At 48.4% G+C, this 20283-nt stretch overlaps 1 protein-coding gene across 7 annotated transcripts in view; it reads left to right on the forward strand.

The window, feature by feature from the left end:
- The window catches only part of ST6GALNAC1 (ST6 N-acetylgalactosaminide alpha-2,6-sialyltransferase 1), a 29889-nt gene extending 13198 nt beyond the window's left edge, over positions 1–16691 (forward strand). For 2 of the 7 annotated variants that reach the window (XM_056358797.1, XM_056358805.1), the window contains 10 exons: positions 1184–1321; positions 3347–3382; positions 6696–7332; positions 11500–11668; positions 11865–12036; positions 12399–12537; positions 12922–13025; positions 13606–13695; positions 14962–15061; positions 15481–16691. In XM_056358797.1, coding sequence (XP_056214772.1) covers positions 1184–1321; positions 3347–3382; positions 6696–7332; positions 11500–11668; positions 11865–12036; positions 12399–12537; positions 12922–13025; positions 13606–13695; positions 14962–15061; positions 15481–15651 — 1756 coding nt within the window. In that variant the 3' untranslated portion in view covers positions 15652–16691. Of the gene's footprint in view, positions 1–1183; positions 1322–3162; positions 3383–4116; positions 4407–6695; positions 7333–11499; positions 11669–11864; positions 12037–12398; positions 12538–12921; positions 13026–13605; positions 13696–14961; positions 15062–15480 lie in introns of those variants that run through there. The other 5 variants (XM_056358819.1, XM_056358845.1, XM_056358811.1 and 2 more) reach the window with 5 other exon arrangements.
- The last annotated feature ends 3592 nt before the right edge of the window (positions 16692–20283 follow it).

Consider the following 20283-nt stretch of genomic DNA (forward strand, 5'->3'; position numbering starts at 1 on the left):
TTCCTGTCTGTGGGCTGGGACCCCTGTGTATCCCCAGGGTTACAGAGCTTTGTAAGGGAGAAGCTCTGCTCTTGGCCTCACTTTTTATAGAATGGTTTGGGTTGTAGGGGACCTTAAAGATCATCTAGTTCCAACCCCCCCTACCATGGGCAGGGACACCTTCCACTAGCCCAGGGTGTTCCAAGTCACATTCAGCCAGGCCTTGAGGATTCCCCATTCCTGGCAGTGTTCATCTTCTCTGGGCAACTTGTTCCAGTTTTCACCTGGCCATCCCTGAGGAGCTGCAATACATCCGCATTTCCCAGTGTGACCTCATGTTTGAGCTAACCAGCCTGGCAGCCTGAGCTCTGACAGACTAATTTCAGCAGTGGGCAAGGAGGAGGATGAAATTCCAAGCCAAGTGAAAGCCAGTACAGATTTTCTTTTCTCTATACCAAGAAGGTGAAAAGCTCTGTGTTTTGCATAGCAAGCCTGCTTTTGGCCAGTGCGCTTGCTGCGGATTTGGATATTCCCCCAAGCGCAGTCTTTCCTGAACACGGAGTACTACAGACATGCTCTCCACAATTGCCAGCCCAGTTCTTTAAAAGCAAAGAAAGCTGTCTTTTTCTGGTTGTAGGAATCTTGCTATCCCTTGTGGGTCTTGACTTCACAGTAATGTTGCATGGGGGAGGTTGAAGGAAAATGTTTGCTGCCTCCAGAATTTCCCTTTGGGACCCTATTAACAAAAAAAGTCTTGTAGTTGCACACAGGCGGCTTCTTCCAAGCATTATGCCTGAAGGTGCGTAGGGCTTGAAAGAGGAAGGCTAAAGTGAAGCCGTTACGTTGCATGCTGCATATCAGAGCTTCAGGCCTCCGGTACTTGTTCCTGTAAGAATGTCCTGTTGGAGATCTTGCGGGCACAGAGTTGCTACTTGCCTGCTGCACACTCAGACCTGTAGCCCACCTCTCTATAATTGCCTGGAGCTAGTGATGGACACCTAGGAATATGGCAAAATCTTGGCTGATCCCTTTCTCAGTGCCTGTAATTGTTCCGTGGATTTCCTTTGATCCCATGCTCAGTTTGAGCAATAGTGAAATGTTTTGCTGTAGATGGCGGCAGGGTTGTACCCTGGACTAACAACCTCCCTTGTGTTTCTTCAAGGGCTTTTCAAACCTGTGTTATTGTTTCATTTTTCTCTCCTAGGTCCTCTGATAACCAATGTCTTGCACTTAAATCTAGAGAGAATAACTTGTCAGGAAGTATGGACAATAAAGAAATGCAGCTACTACTGAGCAAGGGAATCCTTGCAGCTTTTTGCTGTGATGCATGGAGGGGTACAAGGTAAGTATGAAACCTGTTGACTGGCTTTCCTGTAACTTAAAGCAAACATTTTCAGTTCTCTGTGTATTCAGTAACAGTGTGAGTGCTAGCTTCTGAGATTTTCAACAAAAGCTTTTTTATATCTGAGCTTAATTTTTAAGAAGAGCTGTGCAACAGCAGTCTATCTTGTAAGAAGCGATATAGCCATCTCACCTTGAACTGTCAGGGTTAATATTTAACAGGTCCCCATGAATTAAAATAGCCCTTTGCTGTAGCATGTAAAACGGCATCTCTGGCACAAGTAATCGTTTCTCTGGCTGTGGTCTTGATCTCTGCTAATCTTCCCTTTGCTGGTGGGGAGATGTATTCTGGACTACCAAAGATCAATCTCCAGACAGACCACTGATTTTCATGAAGAGTATGAGATATGTATTGTGGAACTTGGGATGGGGAGATTGATTGTCAGGTGCTACCTATCAATAAGAAGCAACATATCCCAGGTCTGAATATGCTTATAGCTCAAATCAAGTGTAGTGCAAACTCCTAGGGTTGTGGCAGGGATTCATTACTCTTGGAGCATTTCATTTGCGTGTGGCATTAGTGAAGCTTTGTTTTAACTGATACTGTTGATGGGCAAAGCCTGGTTGTACTGTACAAAATCTAAATGACCAGAGTCCCACTAAGGGCAGTAATGCAGAAGGCGATTGTCTGTCTGTCCATGATGGCATAGTTCACAGATATGAGAAACATGAAATTTATCTTGGTGTCATGTGGAATAAAAATTCAGATATATTAGATGCTCCATTGAAACCAACTGGATTTTAAGGAGTGGTACTGTGGGGGTCTCCAGGGTGATTTAGTTCTTTTAAATTCTACAGCTAGCCACAGACTCAAATCCATACAGGTCCTGTTTTAGTTGTCAACTGACATAGCTATCCTTTCCCGCCCACTCAGTGATCCCTTTGAAATGCTGGGATCGTTCAAAAGTCAAAAGACTAGTCCTAGTGTTGGTACTGGAGGCAGCTTGACTGAAAGCTCAAAAAGAGGAGCAGCTGAAGAATGTGTATTGCTGCTTTGTCTACAAGCAGCTCAGAGCTGAAGTGGCAAACTTGATTCAGCCTGGGAACCTGAGCTGCAGGCAGGCCTGTGTAACAAGTTTGTCAGAAATAATGCAGTTAGATTGTGATGGAGTTGACACCTTTCACACAAGTGAAATGCTGGACTGAAGTTTTTCCAGTTGCCCTAAAGGCAGGTCAGCTTTATTAGAGAGGGATGGGGCTGTCTGACTCTAAGCCCTGTCCTCTGATGCTTTACCCAAGCACTCATCTGCCCTTAAACACAAACTCCTCTGTTCTATGGCGGACTTGCAAGGACTCTTTATTTGACTTACTTCAAAGCAATCACAAGGTAAAATGGATGTGTATGTAGCCATTGGTTTCTGGGGGCAGGGATGCTTCTAGATTGGAGCTACAAGCAACTAATGCATGAAGAAGAAAATAAAGATATGTTTATGATTATGCCTAGAATCTTGCCTGGGCCCTTGGACAGATGGTAGTACAAAAGCTAATTTCTTTGGCTGTAACTATGGCTACTTCCTTAATTCATATGAATGTTCCCAATGATGTTTCCAGCAGATTAGGCTGGGCTAACCCCATTAAGGAAAACGTAGCAAACTTCCATTGTTTGCAGTAAAAGGTTTTCTTTTCCCACTCTGTGTTGCAATAAGCTTAGTGGGGTAGATGGAAACAATGTAAAGCTGCTGTTTTGTTTCAGAAATTGGACCTGTGTGTAGAAAGTCTGGGAATGTTGGGAGAGAGGGTGTTTGTTTTCTTGTACGGAAATCCAGAGAGAAGACCAACCCACTCATTCAAACACACCTTTGGAAAAGCACTGCTGATGAGCACCTCTGGGCAGCAGTAGCTGAGCCTTTGTAGCTCTCAGGCATCTCACCATGTGTTTTTTCAGGAGAAGGCTTCCTAAAATTCCCAGAGCCCTCATTTGGCTCATTGTTTTAATACACTTTTGTGTCTTCATTACTAATTTCAGCTCCTTGTTTGGCTTGTTGAAGATGAGGACTTTCAGGTAGGAGACCAGCTTCTTTGTGATATGCACTGTCAGGTGCTTTTGCTTGCTTTCTTTCTCTGTCTTTGTGTCTTTTTACCCTGAAACTTGCAATTCTGATCTGAGTTAGATTACCACTTTGCTTTAGCAGACCATGTCGTGTACAATTGGAGCACAGTGTTGGAAGTTCCACAGTCAAAAACTTGCACCTGCTGGATTGCTAGTTTCCAGTGTTTCCATGTGTAGCCGTTTGAGAAAGCAGCTTTTGCTTTCTTGATGCTGTTTTTGTACTTTGACACTACATAGTATTTGCTGTTTCTGGTGACTTCCAGAAGGACCTCATTCAGCCCTAGTCCAGTTTGCATTGCTGGGCATTGAATTTGGTGGGATAGCTTTGAATTTATAGTGAGTTCAGCATTTGATTCCTAACACAGATATGCTGCAGACTGGGAGACCAATGTCGTGCAGACATGATGCATATATATATATTATTTTTTATGTAAATGGTCAAGTAAATACTACAACAGTGGGTGTGGAGGGAATTGCCATGCAGTAAAATGTCTCCAGCATTGTTGGCAGGAAGCACTGTTCCTGGCATGAGCACAGCAGGTATCTGAGCCTTTCCTACTACAAGCATGGCACCTTATGCATAGGAAGCACTGCTCCTCAGCCTCCCCACCAGTCCTCATATAGCCCCACCTGCCCTGGTGAGCTTGTCTGGCTGATCTTGGTGGGATTAGTTTTCTGTCCTGTCAGGGCTGACGCTGTGGGGGCAGGCAGGAGGGGAGAGGCTGGGAACACCTACATCTCTTCTGGAGGTGGCATGAGTTTAGCTCAGCTCCAGCGACTTGAGACCACAGGCACAGTGATCAGTTTGGAGAGGTCGGAATCTGCACAAGGGAGGCAGGGGAGAAGGAGAGGAGGAGGTGCAGAGAAATGAAGTGAGTTGTCCTTGATCACAAAGCCCATCAGTACCAGAGCTGGGACAAGAACTGGGTCTCCATGCCCAGCTGCTTGAAGGCATTTCATTCTGCTGTAGTTTCAGGTAATGGAAATGTCCATGTTTTTGCAACTTAAGTAAAACACAACTAGGCACACGCTGTATGTGGTTATCTGTGTGTCAGTTCTATTTATGTACCTTAATATGTAACATAAAATACACAAAGCAGCGTTTTCATGGCTTTATCCTCTATTTGTCCTAGGGGTCTGTAAATGGAGAGGAAAATGACAGTAAATGTCATTGAGCTTCTGCAGTTGTTTGCCAGATGGACTCTAGAGCCTGAAATTTGATGAGCTGCTTTGACCATTTGTCTGCATTTAAAGTGCTGGTCAGGAGAGCAGAGTCCTCTGTAGGCATGAGTGCCTGGCCATGTTGGTCTGACTGCAGGGAGTAAGGTTTTGGGTGTGAAGGGCCCTCAGTTTTACATTTTGGTCTCTGTATATTTGGGACAGTATTTGAAATTAAAGCTGGGGTGGACTCTGTGCCCTACAAGACAGCACATACGGAAAGTCTGGGGTAGGGGGTGGTTTGTCATACTGTCCTGTTTCATTTTTCTCTGCTGTTTAATTTCAAAATTTTAAATGTCATCTTAAAAATACAACAGAAGATCATCCAGGGATTTAAGATCTGCCTGAGCTACCTTACCAAATTTCTTTTTACTTAAAGTGTATATATAAAATACACTTTTTTATATATAAGTAAGTATCCTCTTATTAGGCAGTAAACAGTAGCACAAGTTTATACATGAAGCACTATGGTAGAGAGCAACTGCTGCATAGTTAGTTGAAACTGTTAATGAAGTAGAGGAAGAGCTGATAGGCCATTTACTACAACCTTTTTTTCTTAGAAATAGCGTTGGAAGCGTTCAAATATTTATCTGGTACAAAATGATTTTTAAAAACCTCCTTAGCTGATAATTTCCTGAGCACTTTAATGAATGCCATACCACTCTGAAACTTCAGCAGCAATTGAACTGTTATCTACAGCCTGCTATCTGCAAAGGTGCTTTTTCTTCTCATTTATCACCTCGGAAGCAATCCACAGCTCTCCAAAACAAATGTGTCATGCAGAGGGTGAACATGAGTGTGAAATCAAACTGCCACAACTGTGCTGGTTTATCCTGAAAAGCTTTGCTGTACATAAAAGCTCAGCTGCAGAAATTTTTCACCTTCCTTTTTCCTGTTCCACCCTCCAGGCATGTGCAGATAAGAATTAATGTTTGGGACAAAAATCCTCTGCTTCTGCCTTGATTTTTTTGCTGGGTTTCAGCCCAGTCTTGCTGCAGGTGGCTCTTCTGCTGTTGGCAGCTGTATCCTCCTACGATATCCTTGTACCTGCCTGTGCCTCTGAATCAGGCAACAGGGCAGCTGCAGTATTAGAGGCAGTTGCTGAAAATGCAGAGGTCTTTACGTTTTTAAGCTTCACACTGTATTTTAATAGCTTCAAAGTGCTGGTCTTAAGATGTGTGTACCTTATGAGTGCTGGGTGAGGCCATTGCATTAGCTGGCTGAGTGGGAGGAGGAGAGGAAGAAGTGCCTTCCGGCCCCAAATGTTTAAGAAGTGGCGTATGGTAAAGGAGTCTTTCACTTCTTATTACACTTCCCTTACTGAATTCTGGGAGATCTTTATGCTTTGTTGCTGAAGCACGTGGCTCTGCTGGCAAAGAAGAGAACCAGATGGCTGCCTTCATGGTGTGTACCATGTCCTTAGCTCAGGATCTCCAAAACTGTCCTGCGGTGCTCTGGGGACATTGCCAGACATCCTGCCCAGCACAGGGCAAAGCTGTTCTGTACTGGTTTGTAGTTACTGCTAGTGTGGATGTTTCAGGAGCCAAGTGCTGAGAACGTTGTGTAGCCTCTGGGATTTGCTTAGTGGGGAGAGAAGTGGTATACAGGCCAGAATGGTGTGGGAAGCTGAATAACACTTCAGGGGCAAAGCTGAGAATGAATTCATACAGCAGGGGTCCTCAAACTTTTTAAACAGGGGGCCGGTGCGTGGATGAAGTGGCAGGCAGTCATCTGCAGTTGCTTGGTTTCCCCCCCAACCCCCGGGGGGGGGGGGGGGGGGGCAGGGGAGGTCTGTAAATACCGGGGGCCAGATTGAGGACCCTGGGGGACCGTATCCAGCCCGTGGGCCGTAGTTTGAGGACCCCTGCATACAGCATCCTACAGAAACTCAGCAGCAGCTGCCAAGGCATGCCCTCTGGGTATGGTTGTCATGTTCAGTGGTTGCTCTGAAGCACAGAGCAGTGCTCAGAATCAAGAGCACTAGAAATGGGCTGGAAGATGTGGGAAGTGTGTGTGATATGTCTTCTTTTCCTTTAATTGCATTCAGGCAACTCACCATTTTCCAAGATGCCCCAGATATGCTACAAGTGGACACTCAAGAGCAACAGGATTTAAACTTTTCTGACACTGGGAACTCAAGGAGATTTTTAAAGATGACTTTGGGGAGAGACATTTCCAGGCTCGAGCTAGATATGGTTGAGAGGTCATCAAAATGGGAAGGAAAGGAGGACCAGAAGAAAATGGTGAAACCAATCACCAGGGTGGAGGAAGCCAAGGAGAACATGACTGTGAAACCAGTTCCTGGACTGGAGGGAATTAAGAATGCAACAGTGAAAACGGCCCCTAAAGTGCAGGGAAACCAGGAGAAAACAACAGTGAGACCAGCCCCAGGGGTGCAAGAAGCCAAGGAAAAGACAACAGTGAAACCACGTCCCATGGTGGAGGGAGCGAAGGAGAAGGCAACAGTGAAACCATCCTCTGGGGTGAAGGGAGCTCATGAAAAGAACGCATCAAAAGACGAAATAAAGCCAGAAGAGCCTCCTGCATCAGTGAAAATTTTAAGACCTGTTCTTCCGGCTGCAGCAGTGACAAAAAAGAAGAAACTGAGGGCTGCTGACTTCAAGTCTGAGCCACAGTGGGATTTCGAGGACAGGTACCTGCTGGACAATTCATCTCCACCATCGGTAGGTGAGATGGCCCTGTGTGTTCACCAAGATTGATGCCTCCTTGTTGACCTCCTTGTCTGCTGTCTCCTGGGCATGTGTGCTCTTTGCAGTCAAGGATGATCTTCAAGCTGGTAGGTCAACTCACTGGTATATGCAGATGCTGCTGGGACCCAGAGAGGGAGACCTATATGTAACGACTCAATTAGCCTGTCCAGTCCTCCACCATGCTCCAGTATGGGAACTTACTGCAACTGCACATATTTCCATGGGTTACTTTGAAAGTCAGCCCTAGAAGCCCTTTCTGGAGTTCAGGTGCATAAGAAGCTGGGGAAAATATCTGTCTTTCTACATGTGCTACCAGGTGGTCCCACTCATAAGTGCCTTGATATATTGCATAGGGGACTTAAGCACACAATATGACATGTATGTTCCCTGTGACATGGCACCCTAAGGTAAGGTGGGTCACATCTAGTCTTTGTGATGTGTATGAGCAGGCATTAGATGTCTGATACTAAATGGTCATACAGGCATCTCATTTCTAACCTGATCTCTTGGGAAACTGAACATTTACATTCCTATGAAGACTCAGGTTTGCAACCCCAGATTTGCCTTGATCTCAGTTTTATACAGCCCAGCTAAAGAAAACAAGCAGGGTCATGGTGAGGAACAGGAATAGGAATTCCTCTGTGTGCCCCAGCACACATGTACCAAAGTAAACCAAAAGCTTTGGCAGCAATGGGGCAGCAGTGACACTTGTGCTGTGCTAGGCTGTGAAGAATGATGCTGACCATGATGGTAAGGAGAGTCTCAGTGCATGGGAACGGAGGCTTTGTTAGTTGCTTCTATTAAAGTCAAAATAAGGTCAAAGAAGAAGGGTTTGATGAGGATTGATAAGCATGTACCTGCCTGCTTTGGAGACAGTAGGGTGGGGACTCTTCCCATTTTTAGGGTTTCTGTCAATATTGGCAAAAATTCAACTATGTGTATGTGTTCCCCATTGGAGAAATGGTGGTTAAAAAGTAACTCTTTTTATGTTCTTGTGGTTTATTATCAACAAGAGGAGAGTCTTTCCCAGGTGCTGCCAAGTCACATTTTCCACTCTGTGTGTAGACACCTGTAGTGAGCAAGCTGATTCTTTACCCATTCAGAGCTCCATGACACAGATGGTCCCAGCATGTTGGGTTGCTGTCTAGGATTTTCCTGCAATACATTGAGCCTTCATCACAGCAGAGCAAATAATTCATAAACGGATGTGGCATTCAACAGTCTTGCTTTGTTCCTCTTTGTTAAATAGAAACAACCGTAGGCTTGGTCAGTGCAGGTGACGTATTTTGGTAGAGGTGAAGATGGGAATCTCAAATGATACAGTTGTACCTGTCAAGGCAGTAGCACTTGCACAGCTACAGCTTCAAAGTTTTCTTACAGATCCTGTTTGTTGGGAGTGTTGTTCTGTAGGTTAGTTTTGGTGATCACCTCAGCCTGAATAGGTTATGTTACTGATGCGATCTTCCAAAATGCTAAATCTGGTGCCTGCCGTCAGGTTGTCTTAACAGCCATGGAATTGAACGCCTGGCTTTTTCTTTTCTGTTTTGCACTGAACTCTCATTCTGACCATATTTTTGACCTTTATTTTGTAGCTATGAGGGTTTGGAACTAATTTAAAGTGAACTTTGAGTATCTCATAATTACTTGGGTCCAGGAACAGGGTCTTTAGGAAAGTTGTAAACTGTAGTAAAGTTCTCAACAAGCAGATGGGGCTGATTGTGGTGCCCAGTACTGTCTCTGTCCCCCATCTTATGCTGGTAACTCTGTAAAACTTAGCCAGAGCAGTTTTCCCTGGCACTCCTATTGCTGGAAGGCTTGGGCAGGTGTGTAAGCCTCTTTAGAGTGAGGAGAGTCTTTGTACATGTGTCTAAGTGGCATTTACACGCTACTCATGTTTAGGGAGGAGAGAGGGTATGGGCAGATGAGCAGAGGATGGGTGCCCCTGCTCTGGCTCAGTGGTCTTAGATGAGCTGTTTGCCCATTTAAAGTCCCAGAGCCACAGTCTTCCACTGCTGCCATGTGTCATTTTGGTGGCATTGGGGGGAATGTAGATATTGCTGCAGTGGACTGTCAGGGCTGCAAGCACCATGTTGTTCTGCTCAGACATCTCCCACTGGAGCAGGAGCTACTCTTGAAAAATTTAATCCCATTCCCCAACCCCAGGGTTCCCAGGATGCCCTGGGAGACATGCAGCAAGCAGAGGTAGGTGAGCTGGGCTGATAAAAAAAATAATCTTAAGATGAGTTTTATTGTTTGATGCTTTATTTTTAAGTTCTCTCTCCCTTCTAGTATTTTGATGTTATTCCCCATTGCCCCTTTTGGCAGCATTCTTTTGCTGATGTGATGTGCTCTTTAGTATGCATCGAGCCGCTCGAGAGGAGCAACTGGCCCCAAAGATACTTCTGTTATCCAAAGATCTGTGACTATTAAATATGGAACTTGGCTGTTAAACGCTTGAGTTCATGCACTGGCCCAGCCTTACTGAGTCACAGCAGAAAGGCCTGGCAGATGATCCAGTCTGTGGTTTGAGCAGGATGTGCATCCTTCTTCCTGGGCTCCACATGGTCTCAAGGCACCCAATATATGATGGAAGCAGGTGAATTATATAGCCAAGAGCGTGTATGCCACCTGAGACAGTACCTCACCCCACCTGCCTAATGTTACTGCCTCTAGCAGTGGGGTTAGGTCACCGTGATCCTGCTCATTTACTGTCACATGCTCCCATCTTCTCACCTGATGAGCTGCAGAGCATGTGTAGCCATCTCAGAAGTGCAGAGCAGGAGCTGGCAGAGAAATATGAGACAGCAGTTCACAGCAGGAAGCTGAGAACATCCTCCACTGTAACTGAGGCTGCAGAGCATCTGGGTGTGCATAACATCTGAGACAGTGGGGAAGACCCTTCCCCAGTATGTAAAAGGGGTGAAAATGCACACAGAAGGGTCTTCAGTGAAGATGCTGATCCAGACATCACATGTTGAGTCTCACTCCCACACCTGATCTCTAATTCTGCAGAGAGAGGGAGTGACTAGAAGCATTCCCACCTCCTTCATTTCCTGCATAATCAGACTTTTCTCTAGTTCCTCTGGTATCGATCCAGTCTAGCTGTGGAGGCACAAAAAGTACCAGGCCCTGGACAGTACAAAGCACAGCTTGAACAGGAAGGGAATGTCCCTGTCTTTGGCCCTGAAATGTGCTACAAGTGGAATGATGCCAACATGAAACCCTCCACAATGTTTTTCTTACTGAACTCCTGTTGTGACAGGCAGAATGAGGGCTGTCTCCTGAGGCTGTGACTGGATTGTCATCCTCACCCATAGCAAAGAGCCCAGCTCAGCCGTGGAGCACCCAGTGAGGCTTTGGCAATGTGGGGTCCACTTGAGCTGGGCATGCGGGTCCCCTTGGTCTCCTGTTTTGTCTTTCAGTGGGTATTACAGTAGATATTTGGGGAAGATGTCTAAGAAAGTAGAGCCCAGACTGACCGGGTGGAAAAACCAGTGTAGCATAGTTGCTTGCTCTCCATCTGTACACACAGCCTAACTCTTGTCAGCTACAATGAGACCCCTCTTGTTAGGATAAGCTGGCTTGGATTCCCTTCTCAGCTGCACACTTCTCTGATTCATTTATGACACTGAACAGGTTGTTTGCATGCTTTTTTTCATCTTTCAAGGGAGTGATAAAGATGATCTGATCTCACATATACCTCAATGTGTTTGCTCATGTGCACTCTGAGGCCAGGACCTTGTGAGGTGTGTTGCCAACAGAGACTGCTAGCCTTACCTGGTATGTTTAGGTTAGACCTATTACAGATAGTAGTTTGCATCAGTTAGTGAGGCTTAAAGCCAGTAAAACCTGAGCATCACAGGCCTGTTGTTCTGAAGAGGAAAGTCTCGGAGACCTGGGTTCACTCTGGCTTCCTTGTAGGTGACTTTTCACCAGCTCATTACTGATGTAGTGCTGAAATTATGCCTCATGTTCATGGTTACAGGGACACTGAGGGTAATGGTTGATGTGCCACTGGAGTTTCTATGCTTCTTTCCAATAATCTCACACACAGGCAGACAAGCACTGGTACTCTTTCAGGAGTCAGGTTTATCAGCTCCCTGCTAATCAGTCCTTATTGTTTTCTTTTTGTTTTTCAAGATCTGCTCTGAATCAGTAAAGGCCAAAGCTGCCAAGTCTGACTGGCTGCGAGATCTTTTCCTGCCCAACATTGTGCTCTTCACAGACAAGAGATACTTCAGTGACAGTGAATGGGACCGCCTGGAACATTTTGCACCTCCCTATGGCTTTATGGAGCTGAATTACTCACGTGAGTCCCTCAGGGCATGTCAGGATGGGATCATCAAACTCCCAACAGGAGCCTTATGCCAAGTAGCTGGGGGGTTGCAGCATCTCCCTGTCAAAGGCATCAGGCTAGGTGGATTGCATGGTGGAAACTGTGGTGGTTTCACTGTGTCCATCCCAAAGGCTCTTGATGCTAACTCTCCACCGTGTTTGCTTCATAGTGGTGGAGGAAGTCATGTCCCTGCTGCCCCCGAATCCCCACCAGCAGCTGCTCCTGGCCAACAGCAACACCAGCATGCCAACATGCATCAGCTGTGCTGTCGTGGGAAATGGAGGAATACTGAATAACTCTGGGATGGGCCAGGAGATTGACTCCCATGACTACATCTTCCGGTAAGGCAGGCTTCCTTCTTAGAAGATACACAGATAGCTTATTCTGGCTAGCAGATGATTACAGCTAGATAACTTCACCTCTTTTAGTATTACACTGACTCCCAAGTGCCAAAATGAGTGGTGGCAGGAGGAGATGAAAAAAGTTCCAAAGCACACAGGAAGAGCCTGGATTCTCACAAATAAGCAGTAAAGAGCCATCTCCAAAGCAGGGGCTCTCCTGTGGACCAAGAGATGTAGCTCAAAATGGGCCTAATCCTCCCTTCCTCCACACTACCATTGTATTTTCCTGTTGGGAACACGGATGCAAGGGTTTTCAAGGGTGACCTTCTAACTCTGCTCCTCTCTTTGATTTCCTTGGCCAGGGTGAGCGGGGCTGTAATCAAAGGTTACGAAAAAGATGTGGGAACAAAAACCTCCTTTTATGGATTCACAGCCTACTCCCTGGTGTCCTCTCTTGAGATCTTGGGACACAGAGGGTTCAGCAACATCCCACAGGGAAAAGTAAGTCAGGTCCATGCTGTATGCATGCACAGCTTTGACAGGATGCTGTTAGTCTGTGGCCTTCAGTTCTGACCTTGCCGTGCATGAGGAGCAAATGGGCTGAGCTAACACTTCAGCATTACCCTTAGTGAGGGAACCTGCATTGGCTTGGCTCGGGGTGAGTATTTGCAGTGGTAAGCTGTGTCACTCCTACCCTGGCCTTTCGGTGTGTAGAAGTAGCTGCACATCAGGTGTTATGTCCATTCTGCTTCTGTGGGATAGTTAAATGCTGCAGACCGAAGATGTGTGTGTGAGAAACTCACTGAGCCTAATGCCTACTTGCTTTCCATTTTTAAAGGATGCACCTCTCTTGTGCTGTTCACTAATGCTCACTTGTTTCCGTAGCATGTCAGATACATTCACTTCCTGGAGGGAGCTAGAGACTATGAGTGGCTGAAGGCTCTTCTGCTGAACAAGAACATCAGGAAAGGATTCTTGAGCCACTATGGGTAAACAAAACTAGCCCCACCTTTACATCCTTCAGTGTGGAGCTCTGTATTTTGTCCTTTTTCTCTCCACAGTGCTCAGCCCTGCCGAGGTGCAGGCCAGGGTAAAGCTAGGTTAAAGCATCCCTCCTCAGCAGATTTGTCTGGAGAAATAGCTTACTGCCTCCACAGCTCTGAGCACTGCTGTAACCAGTATACCACCTTCCCAGAAATAGCTGATTTTAGTGATATGCAGACAGAGCTTGGAGAAAGCGTTGTGGTCCTCTGGGGTGAACACGTGCTGTTGTCTGGTCTGGTGTCTGTACACGGTGGCCTACGCATGGATGAAGGCCTGATTTCACCAATTCTTGTCTATACACATACGTGCTTTTGTTTTTCCTGTCTCCTGTTGCCTCTCCTTCCTGATCTCTTCCTCTGCAATGCACGCAGGTTATGGAGGCTTTGTCATAATCTGGGAAGTGTTGCAGAACAACTTATCAGTGTTTATGGTTCTCCTCTTATCACCCAGTGCATCAGGGCTGATGCTTTCCAGCTGTGATGAAATATAGGAGCTTGTCCTGAGCCTCCACATTCTTGTCCTTAGGCAGAGGCCCCGGGAGAGATTCAGTGAAGATTTCACGATGGACAGATACCTGGTGGTTCACCCTGATTTCCTCAGATACATGAAAAACAGGTGAGCTGGCACTTATGTGCTCTAACGGGCTTTCTGGCCAGCACCATCTCTGTCTCTGGGCGCTCTCTTCACAGCTCACTCCCTTGTAGCTACAATTTAGCCACACCACCAGATTTGGGGGGTAAGCTTCATCAGTGTGCATCCAGTTAAAATTCTCCGTGGTGCTGCAGTGGGATGTTAGTGTAGATGTCCAGCATCTGTGAGCTGGAGAAGGAACAGCTGTCAGAGAGTTTGGCTTTCTGCATCCAGAAGAGGTCCTGGGCAAACGGCAACTTTAGAGCTGGGAAGAGTGCTGCTAAAGTGCCAGAATAGCTATTCTAGTTCAGGAGCAACCTTTCATGTTCCCTATTGCTTAGCACCTTTGAGGCAGGCTCTGTAACAGCCCTTCTGTCCTGAGATCCCTTCTTGACTTGGGAAGTTGTTTGTGCCCTCAAACACAGTAATAGGCACCTCTTCAGTATCCCATTTGCCTGGCCTGGCTGCTTTTTTTCACCTCTCTAATCCTTCTCACAAGCTTGCTGGCCAGTGAGTGTCATTGTAAAATCTGCCAATTGTGGGCCAGACATGACCAAGAGGCATAGGAAGAAGAGCTCCTGTTGTGTCTGGCTTTGGCTGTGTTTACCCTTTGATCTCCGAGTTGCGCCTTCTCTGAGAGAAGGCAAATGCAGTACCAGATGGCTTGTATCTTCCTGCTTGTTCTGCTGTCTCCCCTCTGACTTGGGTCCTTTCCAAGGCCAGGAGGACTCGAATGCTATTTTTTCCTGGTGTGGACTCCTGCCTTGCTAACAACTGCTGGCATAAAATGCTGCAACTCCTAGCGGGTGTCGTGACCTTCCTCTGCACCTTTCCTATGTCTTGTTTCACTCCTAAATGCGGATGGGGAGCAGAATATACCAGGGAGCTTCAAAGCTACTTCTGCGCTGCAAGGCAAAGGACAGATTTGAGTGGGCTTTAATGTACTAGATCCTTTAACCTACCCCCTCTTTATCACCACTGCCTCAAGACCTACCACTTCCATAAAGCTGGGGCAAAGCTGGGCTTAGCTTGCAGTGCAGGTGATGCAGGTGATTCTGGGCTGGCCTTGTGCTTTACTGAGGACACAGCGGTACCCACGCGTGTGAGCACACTGTGGCTTGTCTGAAATGCCTTGTATGACCACAAACTGTTGCAGGGAGGGAAGATGCCGTGCAGGCTACAGGAGGACAAGGTGTGCCCAACCTGAGCCACCACACCCAGCTTTCTGTGCTTGCTTCTCTCTTGCTGCAGGTTTTTAAAATCTAAAAGTCTAGAAAAGCCCTACTGGCGGCTGTACAGACCCACAACAGGGGCCTTCCTGCTGCTGACTGCCCTCCATCTCTGTGACCGGGTAAGGGCACAATGATTCTTGCACACAGCACTGTCTGGAAGCAGGGATAGAATAAGAGCAGGGGTGGCTGCAACTCTGCCTGTCATCTGCCTTGAGAGTGTATAGGTTCTTGTCAGCTGTGGAGAAGTAGACTGAAGACAAGAGAAACAGCCCTCTAGTTCACGTAGAGGTTGTGAAGCTTGCTATGGCCTGAGAGCCATCTTACTTCCCAGGGAGGCCATGGGAGGCCAGCAGGCTCTCTGGAGCCGGTGTTCATAATCTAGTTCTTCTGGACCCCCATGCAGGGTCACCCGGAGGCACACTGACTGGCACCCCTGTCCTGTGCTCCCTCCCACACAGTTTGGAAAATGTGTCCTGTATTTCACTTGGCTCCTTCTGTCCTTGGTACCTCTCCCCAGTGAGCCATCTGTGTCTCCCAGGTGAGTGCCTATGGCTACATCACGGAGGGTCACGAGAAGTACTCAGATCACTACTATGACAAGAACTGGAAACGTCTGATTTTCTACACTAACCATGACTTCGGCCTGGAGAAGCAGGTGTGGAAAAGGCTTCATGACGAGAATATAATGAAGCTTTACCAGAGATCCTGAGATCCAGAGACTGTGTGGCAGGGGTCATTGCCTGGGAAATCTCAACAAGACCTCCCTGGGAACAGAAGAGGACCACCAAAGCCAAGGTTAACTCTGGACTTCCAGGCACGTTTCATTCTCACAAAGATATTTCCCTTCTTCAGCACCTTTATTTTCTTACAATGTTTTTACAAATGTGCAAATGCTGCAGAGCAGAGGAACAGCAAGAAAATGCAGCACACCAAAAAAAATTTTCCATCTGGTTATGCTGCAAGACTGTTGCTGATGGTTGTAGGCACTGGTATTGGGAGAGAAGAATCCAGGATGGATCTGGGTAACATATGGTCCAGTGTCCTGCATCTTCATGCAGATTTTCTCTCTCTGCAAGGACATGCTTTTCAGGCTGGGGCTACTTCGGATGGATCCTCTCCGTTAGTGGTGCCCATTTTGGAGTTGGGTCTATTGTCTAAGCAAGCTTTCTCAGCAGGCACTGGATGGAGGTGGACACACAGATCTTGTCTCAGTTTGACTTAATTCCTGGAGGTGCTGCTCTTCCTCTGCTCCCTGCAGATAAAGAGGATGGACGGGACACTTCCAGGTGGCTAATCTGAGAGAGAATGAGTCTCATTTCTGCTTCCCAGTGTGGCCTCGTCATGACACCTCCAAAGGAGCACCACAATCAGCTCAAGAGCAGGTAAATGCTCTCTGTGGCGCAGCAGGCATGCCAGACTTGGTACCTCTTGCTCTGGGGCTCCCCTGACGGCAGGAGATGTGGATTTTGTGTCACAGTTCTGGTGTGCCAGGTCCTTGCTTAGCTGGGCTTTGCCATGCTTGGCTCCTAGCTGTGCCAGAAACACCGTGTTTTCCCTCTTGCCTGGGGAGGTCGGAGCTCTCCAAGTGCAGGGCTGGATGCTTGTCGTCCTTGCTGCTGGCTGGAGTGCCTGACCCCATTGCACTGAGAGGAACTCAGTTGCAGCCAGCATGCCTGCAGCTTATTTGCCTTCTGAAAGGGGGTTTGCAAGCAAAATAAATGGCCATACTTTGGCCAAGCTGATCTTTCATTGCAGCCCTGCGAGTTGTGGTTATTTAATATGTGTCCAAAGTGGTTGCTTAAAGGCTGAGATAGCAGACAATGAAGTGAGTAAAGGGCAGGACTGAGTGTTAATGAGAATCTCTCCATCTGCAAGTGCTCTGCTTGTGTGGACTTACCTGAGCATCCCCCACTTGTTCACCTTGCCGTCAGAGGGCAGGGATCACACCTGGCCAAACACCTCCCTGAGGAAGTGGGTAAACAGCAAAGTTTGTCCTTGTCCCAGCAACTGCTGTCCAAGTGTATCGGAAGCTGGAGATAAATGCATGAAGGGCTGGATGTGTCCCCCATGACAACATGCAAGTGAAAAGCCACTTTGGGTGTCCAGGCAGCTCATCAGGCTCTAGACTGGGGGCCCAGCTGCACACTGACTGGTCCCAGTGGACCTGCTCTGACTGTGAGCAGTTCTCCTTTTGTGCAGCATTTCTGTTGAGGACAACAGAATCTCCAGGAACCCTTAGGCTCCAAGGGAGGCATTTCAGTGCAGATTGTCAGCAGGGTTTGTCAGGCCTGATTTCCTTTGTCCCTTTCTTCCTTGTGCAGAGAGGCAAGCAGTTTCTCATGTCTCACTAAGCTTGTTTGCAAAGGACAACCCCCCACACTGACAATCTAAATGAAGAATCCAGCTTATCTGGGGGAAGGTGTAGCCTGCATTTGGCTGCTTTGCCCATACAAGCCATGCAGTGTCTGTGGGAGCAGGGAATTATCCAAAATGCACCATGCCTCTGTTGGGGGTGATGTATGTAGCCCCACATGAGCACCAGACCCATGGGGAGCCACAGGCTTTGGAGCAGACCAGAAGTCCTTCCTGAGCAGCAAATGGCCTCCCCGTGAAGTGGGAGCCTGACAAAGGCTGGTCACCATCCAGAGCTGACAGAGGACAAACTTCTGCACCCAGGAGCTCTGGACCCTGCTGGGTGTCTCAGCCCCTCACAGCGGTGGTCTATGGCTGGTGTCCCCCGTCCCCAGGCCCTGCAGGCTCTCCCAGCCAGTCGCTTGCTCGGCTGGGCTCTCGGTGGGCAGTGAGGCAGCTTTGTTCCTTGTGGCCATACCAAATTGCTGCAGGTTGCTTAGTGACCAGCTCCGCACGGGTATTCTTCCTGCCTGAATAGGGATTTTCTCTTTCCAAGAAGTTGGAAGAAGTTTTTCTTAGGCCCTTCCCTTCCCCCTCCTGCTCTTTTGTTTCCTTCTGGAAAGTGAGACGGGGCCGAGTCCTGTTGAGCAAGGGAATCGTGGTGGGCAAGGAGGCTTTGGGAATGGGCTGGCAGCCCCCAGCCCATGCTTTGCTCCAGCACCTCTGTGCTGCTGAGGCTTCCCAGAGTCAAGGGAAGGCAACTTCCTAGGGGGCTTTCCCTTTGGCAGAACCTGTTCCCTCCAGGCTTTCCTGTCAATATAGCTGGAACAGTTTGATGTTTTCAGGGATAACCTTGGCTGGAAAAGGGCCTTTGCTGTGGTCTGGAGTTTCCCAGCAAGCTCAAACCCACATCCTCTCTGGTCCCAGAAAAGCAGTTCTGATCTGGTGGTGCTCTTCACCTCCTCACTTTGCTGCTGTGCCCACTGCACCAAGGCATCCCATCCCACCATGCGCTGGCTGAGGTGCGGCACACATGGAGACATGTCCCCTGCAGCACAAACCCAGCTGCGTCTTTCCAGAGCTGCCTGACCTTGCAGCATCAGGTCTAGAGTGGCCACGGGAAGTCAAGGGGATTCGGAGGCAGCGTTTCCCAGCCACCTTCTAGCCTGGCACAAACTAATGGAGCAAAACCTGTGGAGAGCAGCTACAGCTGGAACACTTGGCGAGAGCCAGGATTCAGGGCTTGGGCACTCCCCCAGCTGGGGACGTGTCCCTGGGTGAAAGCAGCAATACCAGCCTGTGCCAAAGTACCCCTAGCCTCCTCAGCACAGCTGAACACAGCCAGTGCCATGGTGCAGGGCCACCCCAATGTCCCCATCCAGGTCCTGGCAGCTGGCAGGCCAGCAGGATTGTCCCCGTGCCACCAGGTGGCAGCTCCTGTTCAGGGACCTGTCAGCATCATGCAGCGTCTGGCGCATGCAGGTTTGGCACTGGCGGTGTCGGAGTGCTGTGCGTGACACTGCAGCTGCCCACACCGCATCAGACTGTTGTCCCCCGGTGTCTGCTTTATAAGGCCTGCCTGCCCATAGGATTTCTGGCCCGGGAACTCCTTGGTGGGGGGGTATGTAGGGACATGCACAGAAGAGGTTTGGTACCCGTGAGTGCCACGCTTGCAGCTGCAAGTGTGTGCAAAGGTGTGAGTGACCTCAGTGCAATGTGCATGGTGCTGAAGGCAGCACAAACGGAAGGACCGACAATGAGATCAGGTCACACCCTACGTGTTGCCTCAGACACCGTGACTCCTGCATGGCACAATACCCAGTGCCAACCACTAGCAGCATCTTTCCCCACTGGCAGCCAGGAGCTCGAGGGTCTGCCAGTTTTAAACAGAGACATCTGATTTGGGGAAGAAATACACAACTGTGCTTTGGCATGTCTGGAAGCTGCTGTTGTGGCAGCCCTGCTTTTCTGGGAAGCTGCTGGTGAGTACCATGAGCCATTGTTACAGCCATGTCTAACTCCTCCTAGGTTCCCCAGGAGTTAACAGCCTCTAAATACTGCCCACCAAGTTGTGGGAAACAGATCCACGTAACACCCAGAAGCTCTTGCTGTATTGCCTTCCTGGCAGGGCTTTGAATCTTTTGTTTGGTTTCTACCTCTTTCCTTTTTGTGCTGTGACTGCTTTGTCTGTCTGGCAGAAGCAGGGACCGTGTCTTGCTCCATGTCCGCCAGCACGTAGTTGACTGGGACTGGGTCTGAAACAGGAGGAAGCAGATGGGGACTTGCTGGGCTGGGGGACAGGGATGCATCTTGGGGATGAGCGGGCTGTGCAGAGCCCATCTCGTCCCCACTCCTGGTCAGCCCAACCCACTGAGCCAGGCTCCAAAGAGCGGGGTTGGGCTGACCAGAATCGAGGATGAGATGGGCTCTGCACTGTGTCCTAGGACTTGGGGTGCCTGCTAGCGCTGGCAGCCAAGACCAAACCCAGCCAGGTGCTGGAGGGAGCCGCTGCATGTGCCACACGTGGCTTCAAGGCAGCCTTGTGCCATGTGGCACATCCAGATTGTCACTCCTGTCTCTCCTTCTCAGGCCAGAAACCAAGGCACGGAGCAGCCAGAGCTGGCCACCAGTGCCTGGCTTGCCAGCGTGGGGCAGGTGCTCCCTCTGGACGTGTTGCTCTCAAGCAGCTGTGGCTGACTAGGCACTGTGGGAATGTGGCAGAGGTATGTGCCTGCTCCAGGTCAGCACAAAAACCCCTGTGCTGATGACTTACCAGATGCAATTTATGTTCCCCAATTGCAGGGAGGTTTGGGGCAGGTCCTTGGTGTGCCAGGGTGGAGTGTTCACCCTCCTCACCTCTGCTGTGTGGACCTTCTCCCCTTCTCCCTTTGCTGGGGATGTGGCATCAGGGAAATCCAGTCAGACCAGAAAAACTATTGATAATAGGGGTGGGAGAACAAGATAAAAGAGCAGCCCGTGGCTTTGTTGT

Source organism: Falco biarmicus, chromosome 1 (assembly GCF_023638135.1).
Source record: "Falco biarmicus isolate bFalBia1 chromosome 1, bFalBia1.pri, whole genome shotgun sequence".
NCBI lineage: Eukaryota > Metazoa > Chordata > Aves > Falconiformes > Falconidae > Falco > Falco biarmicus.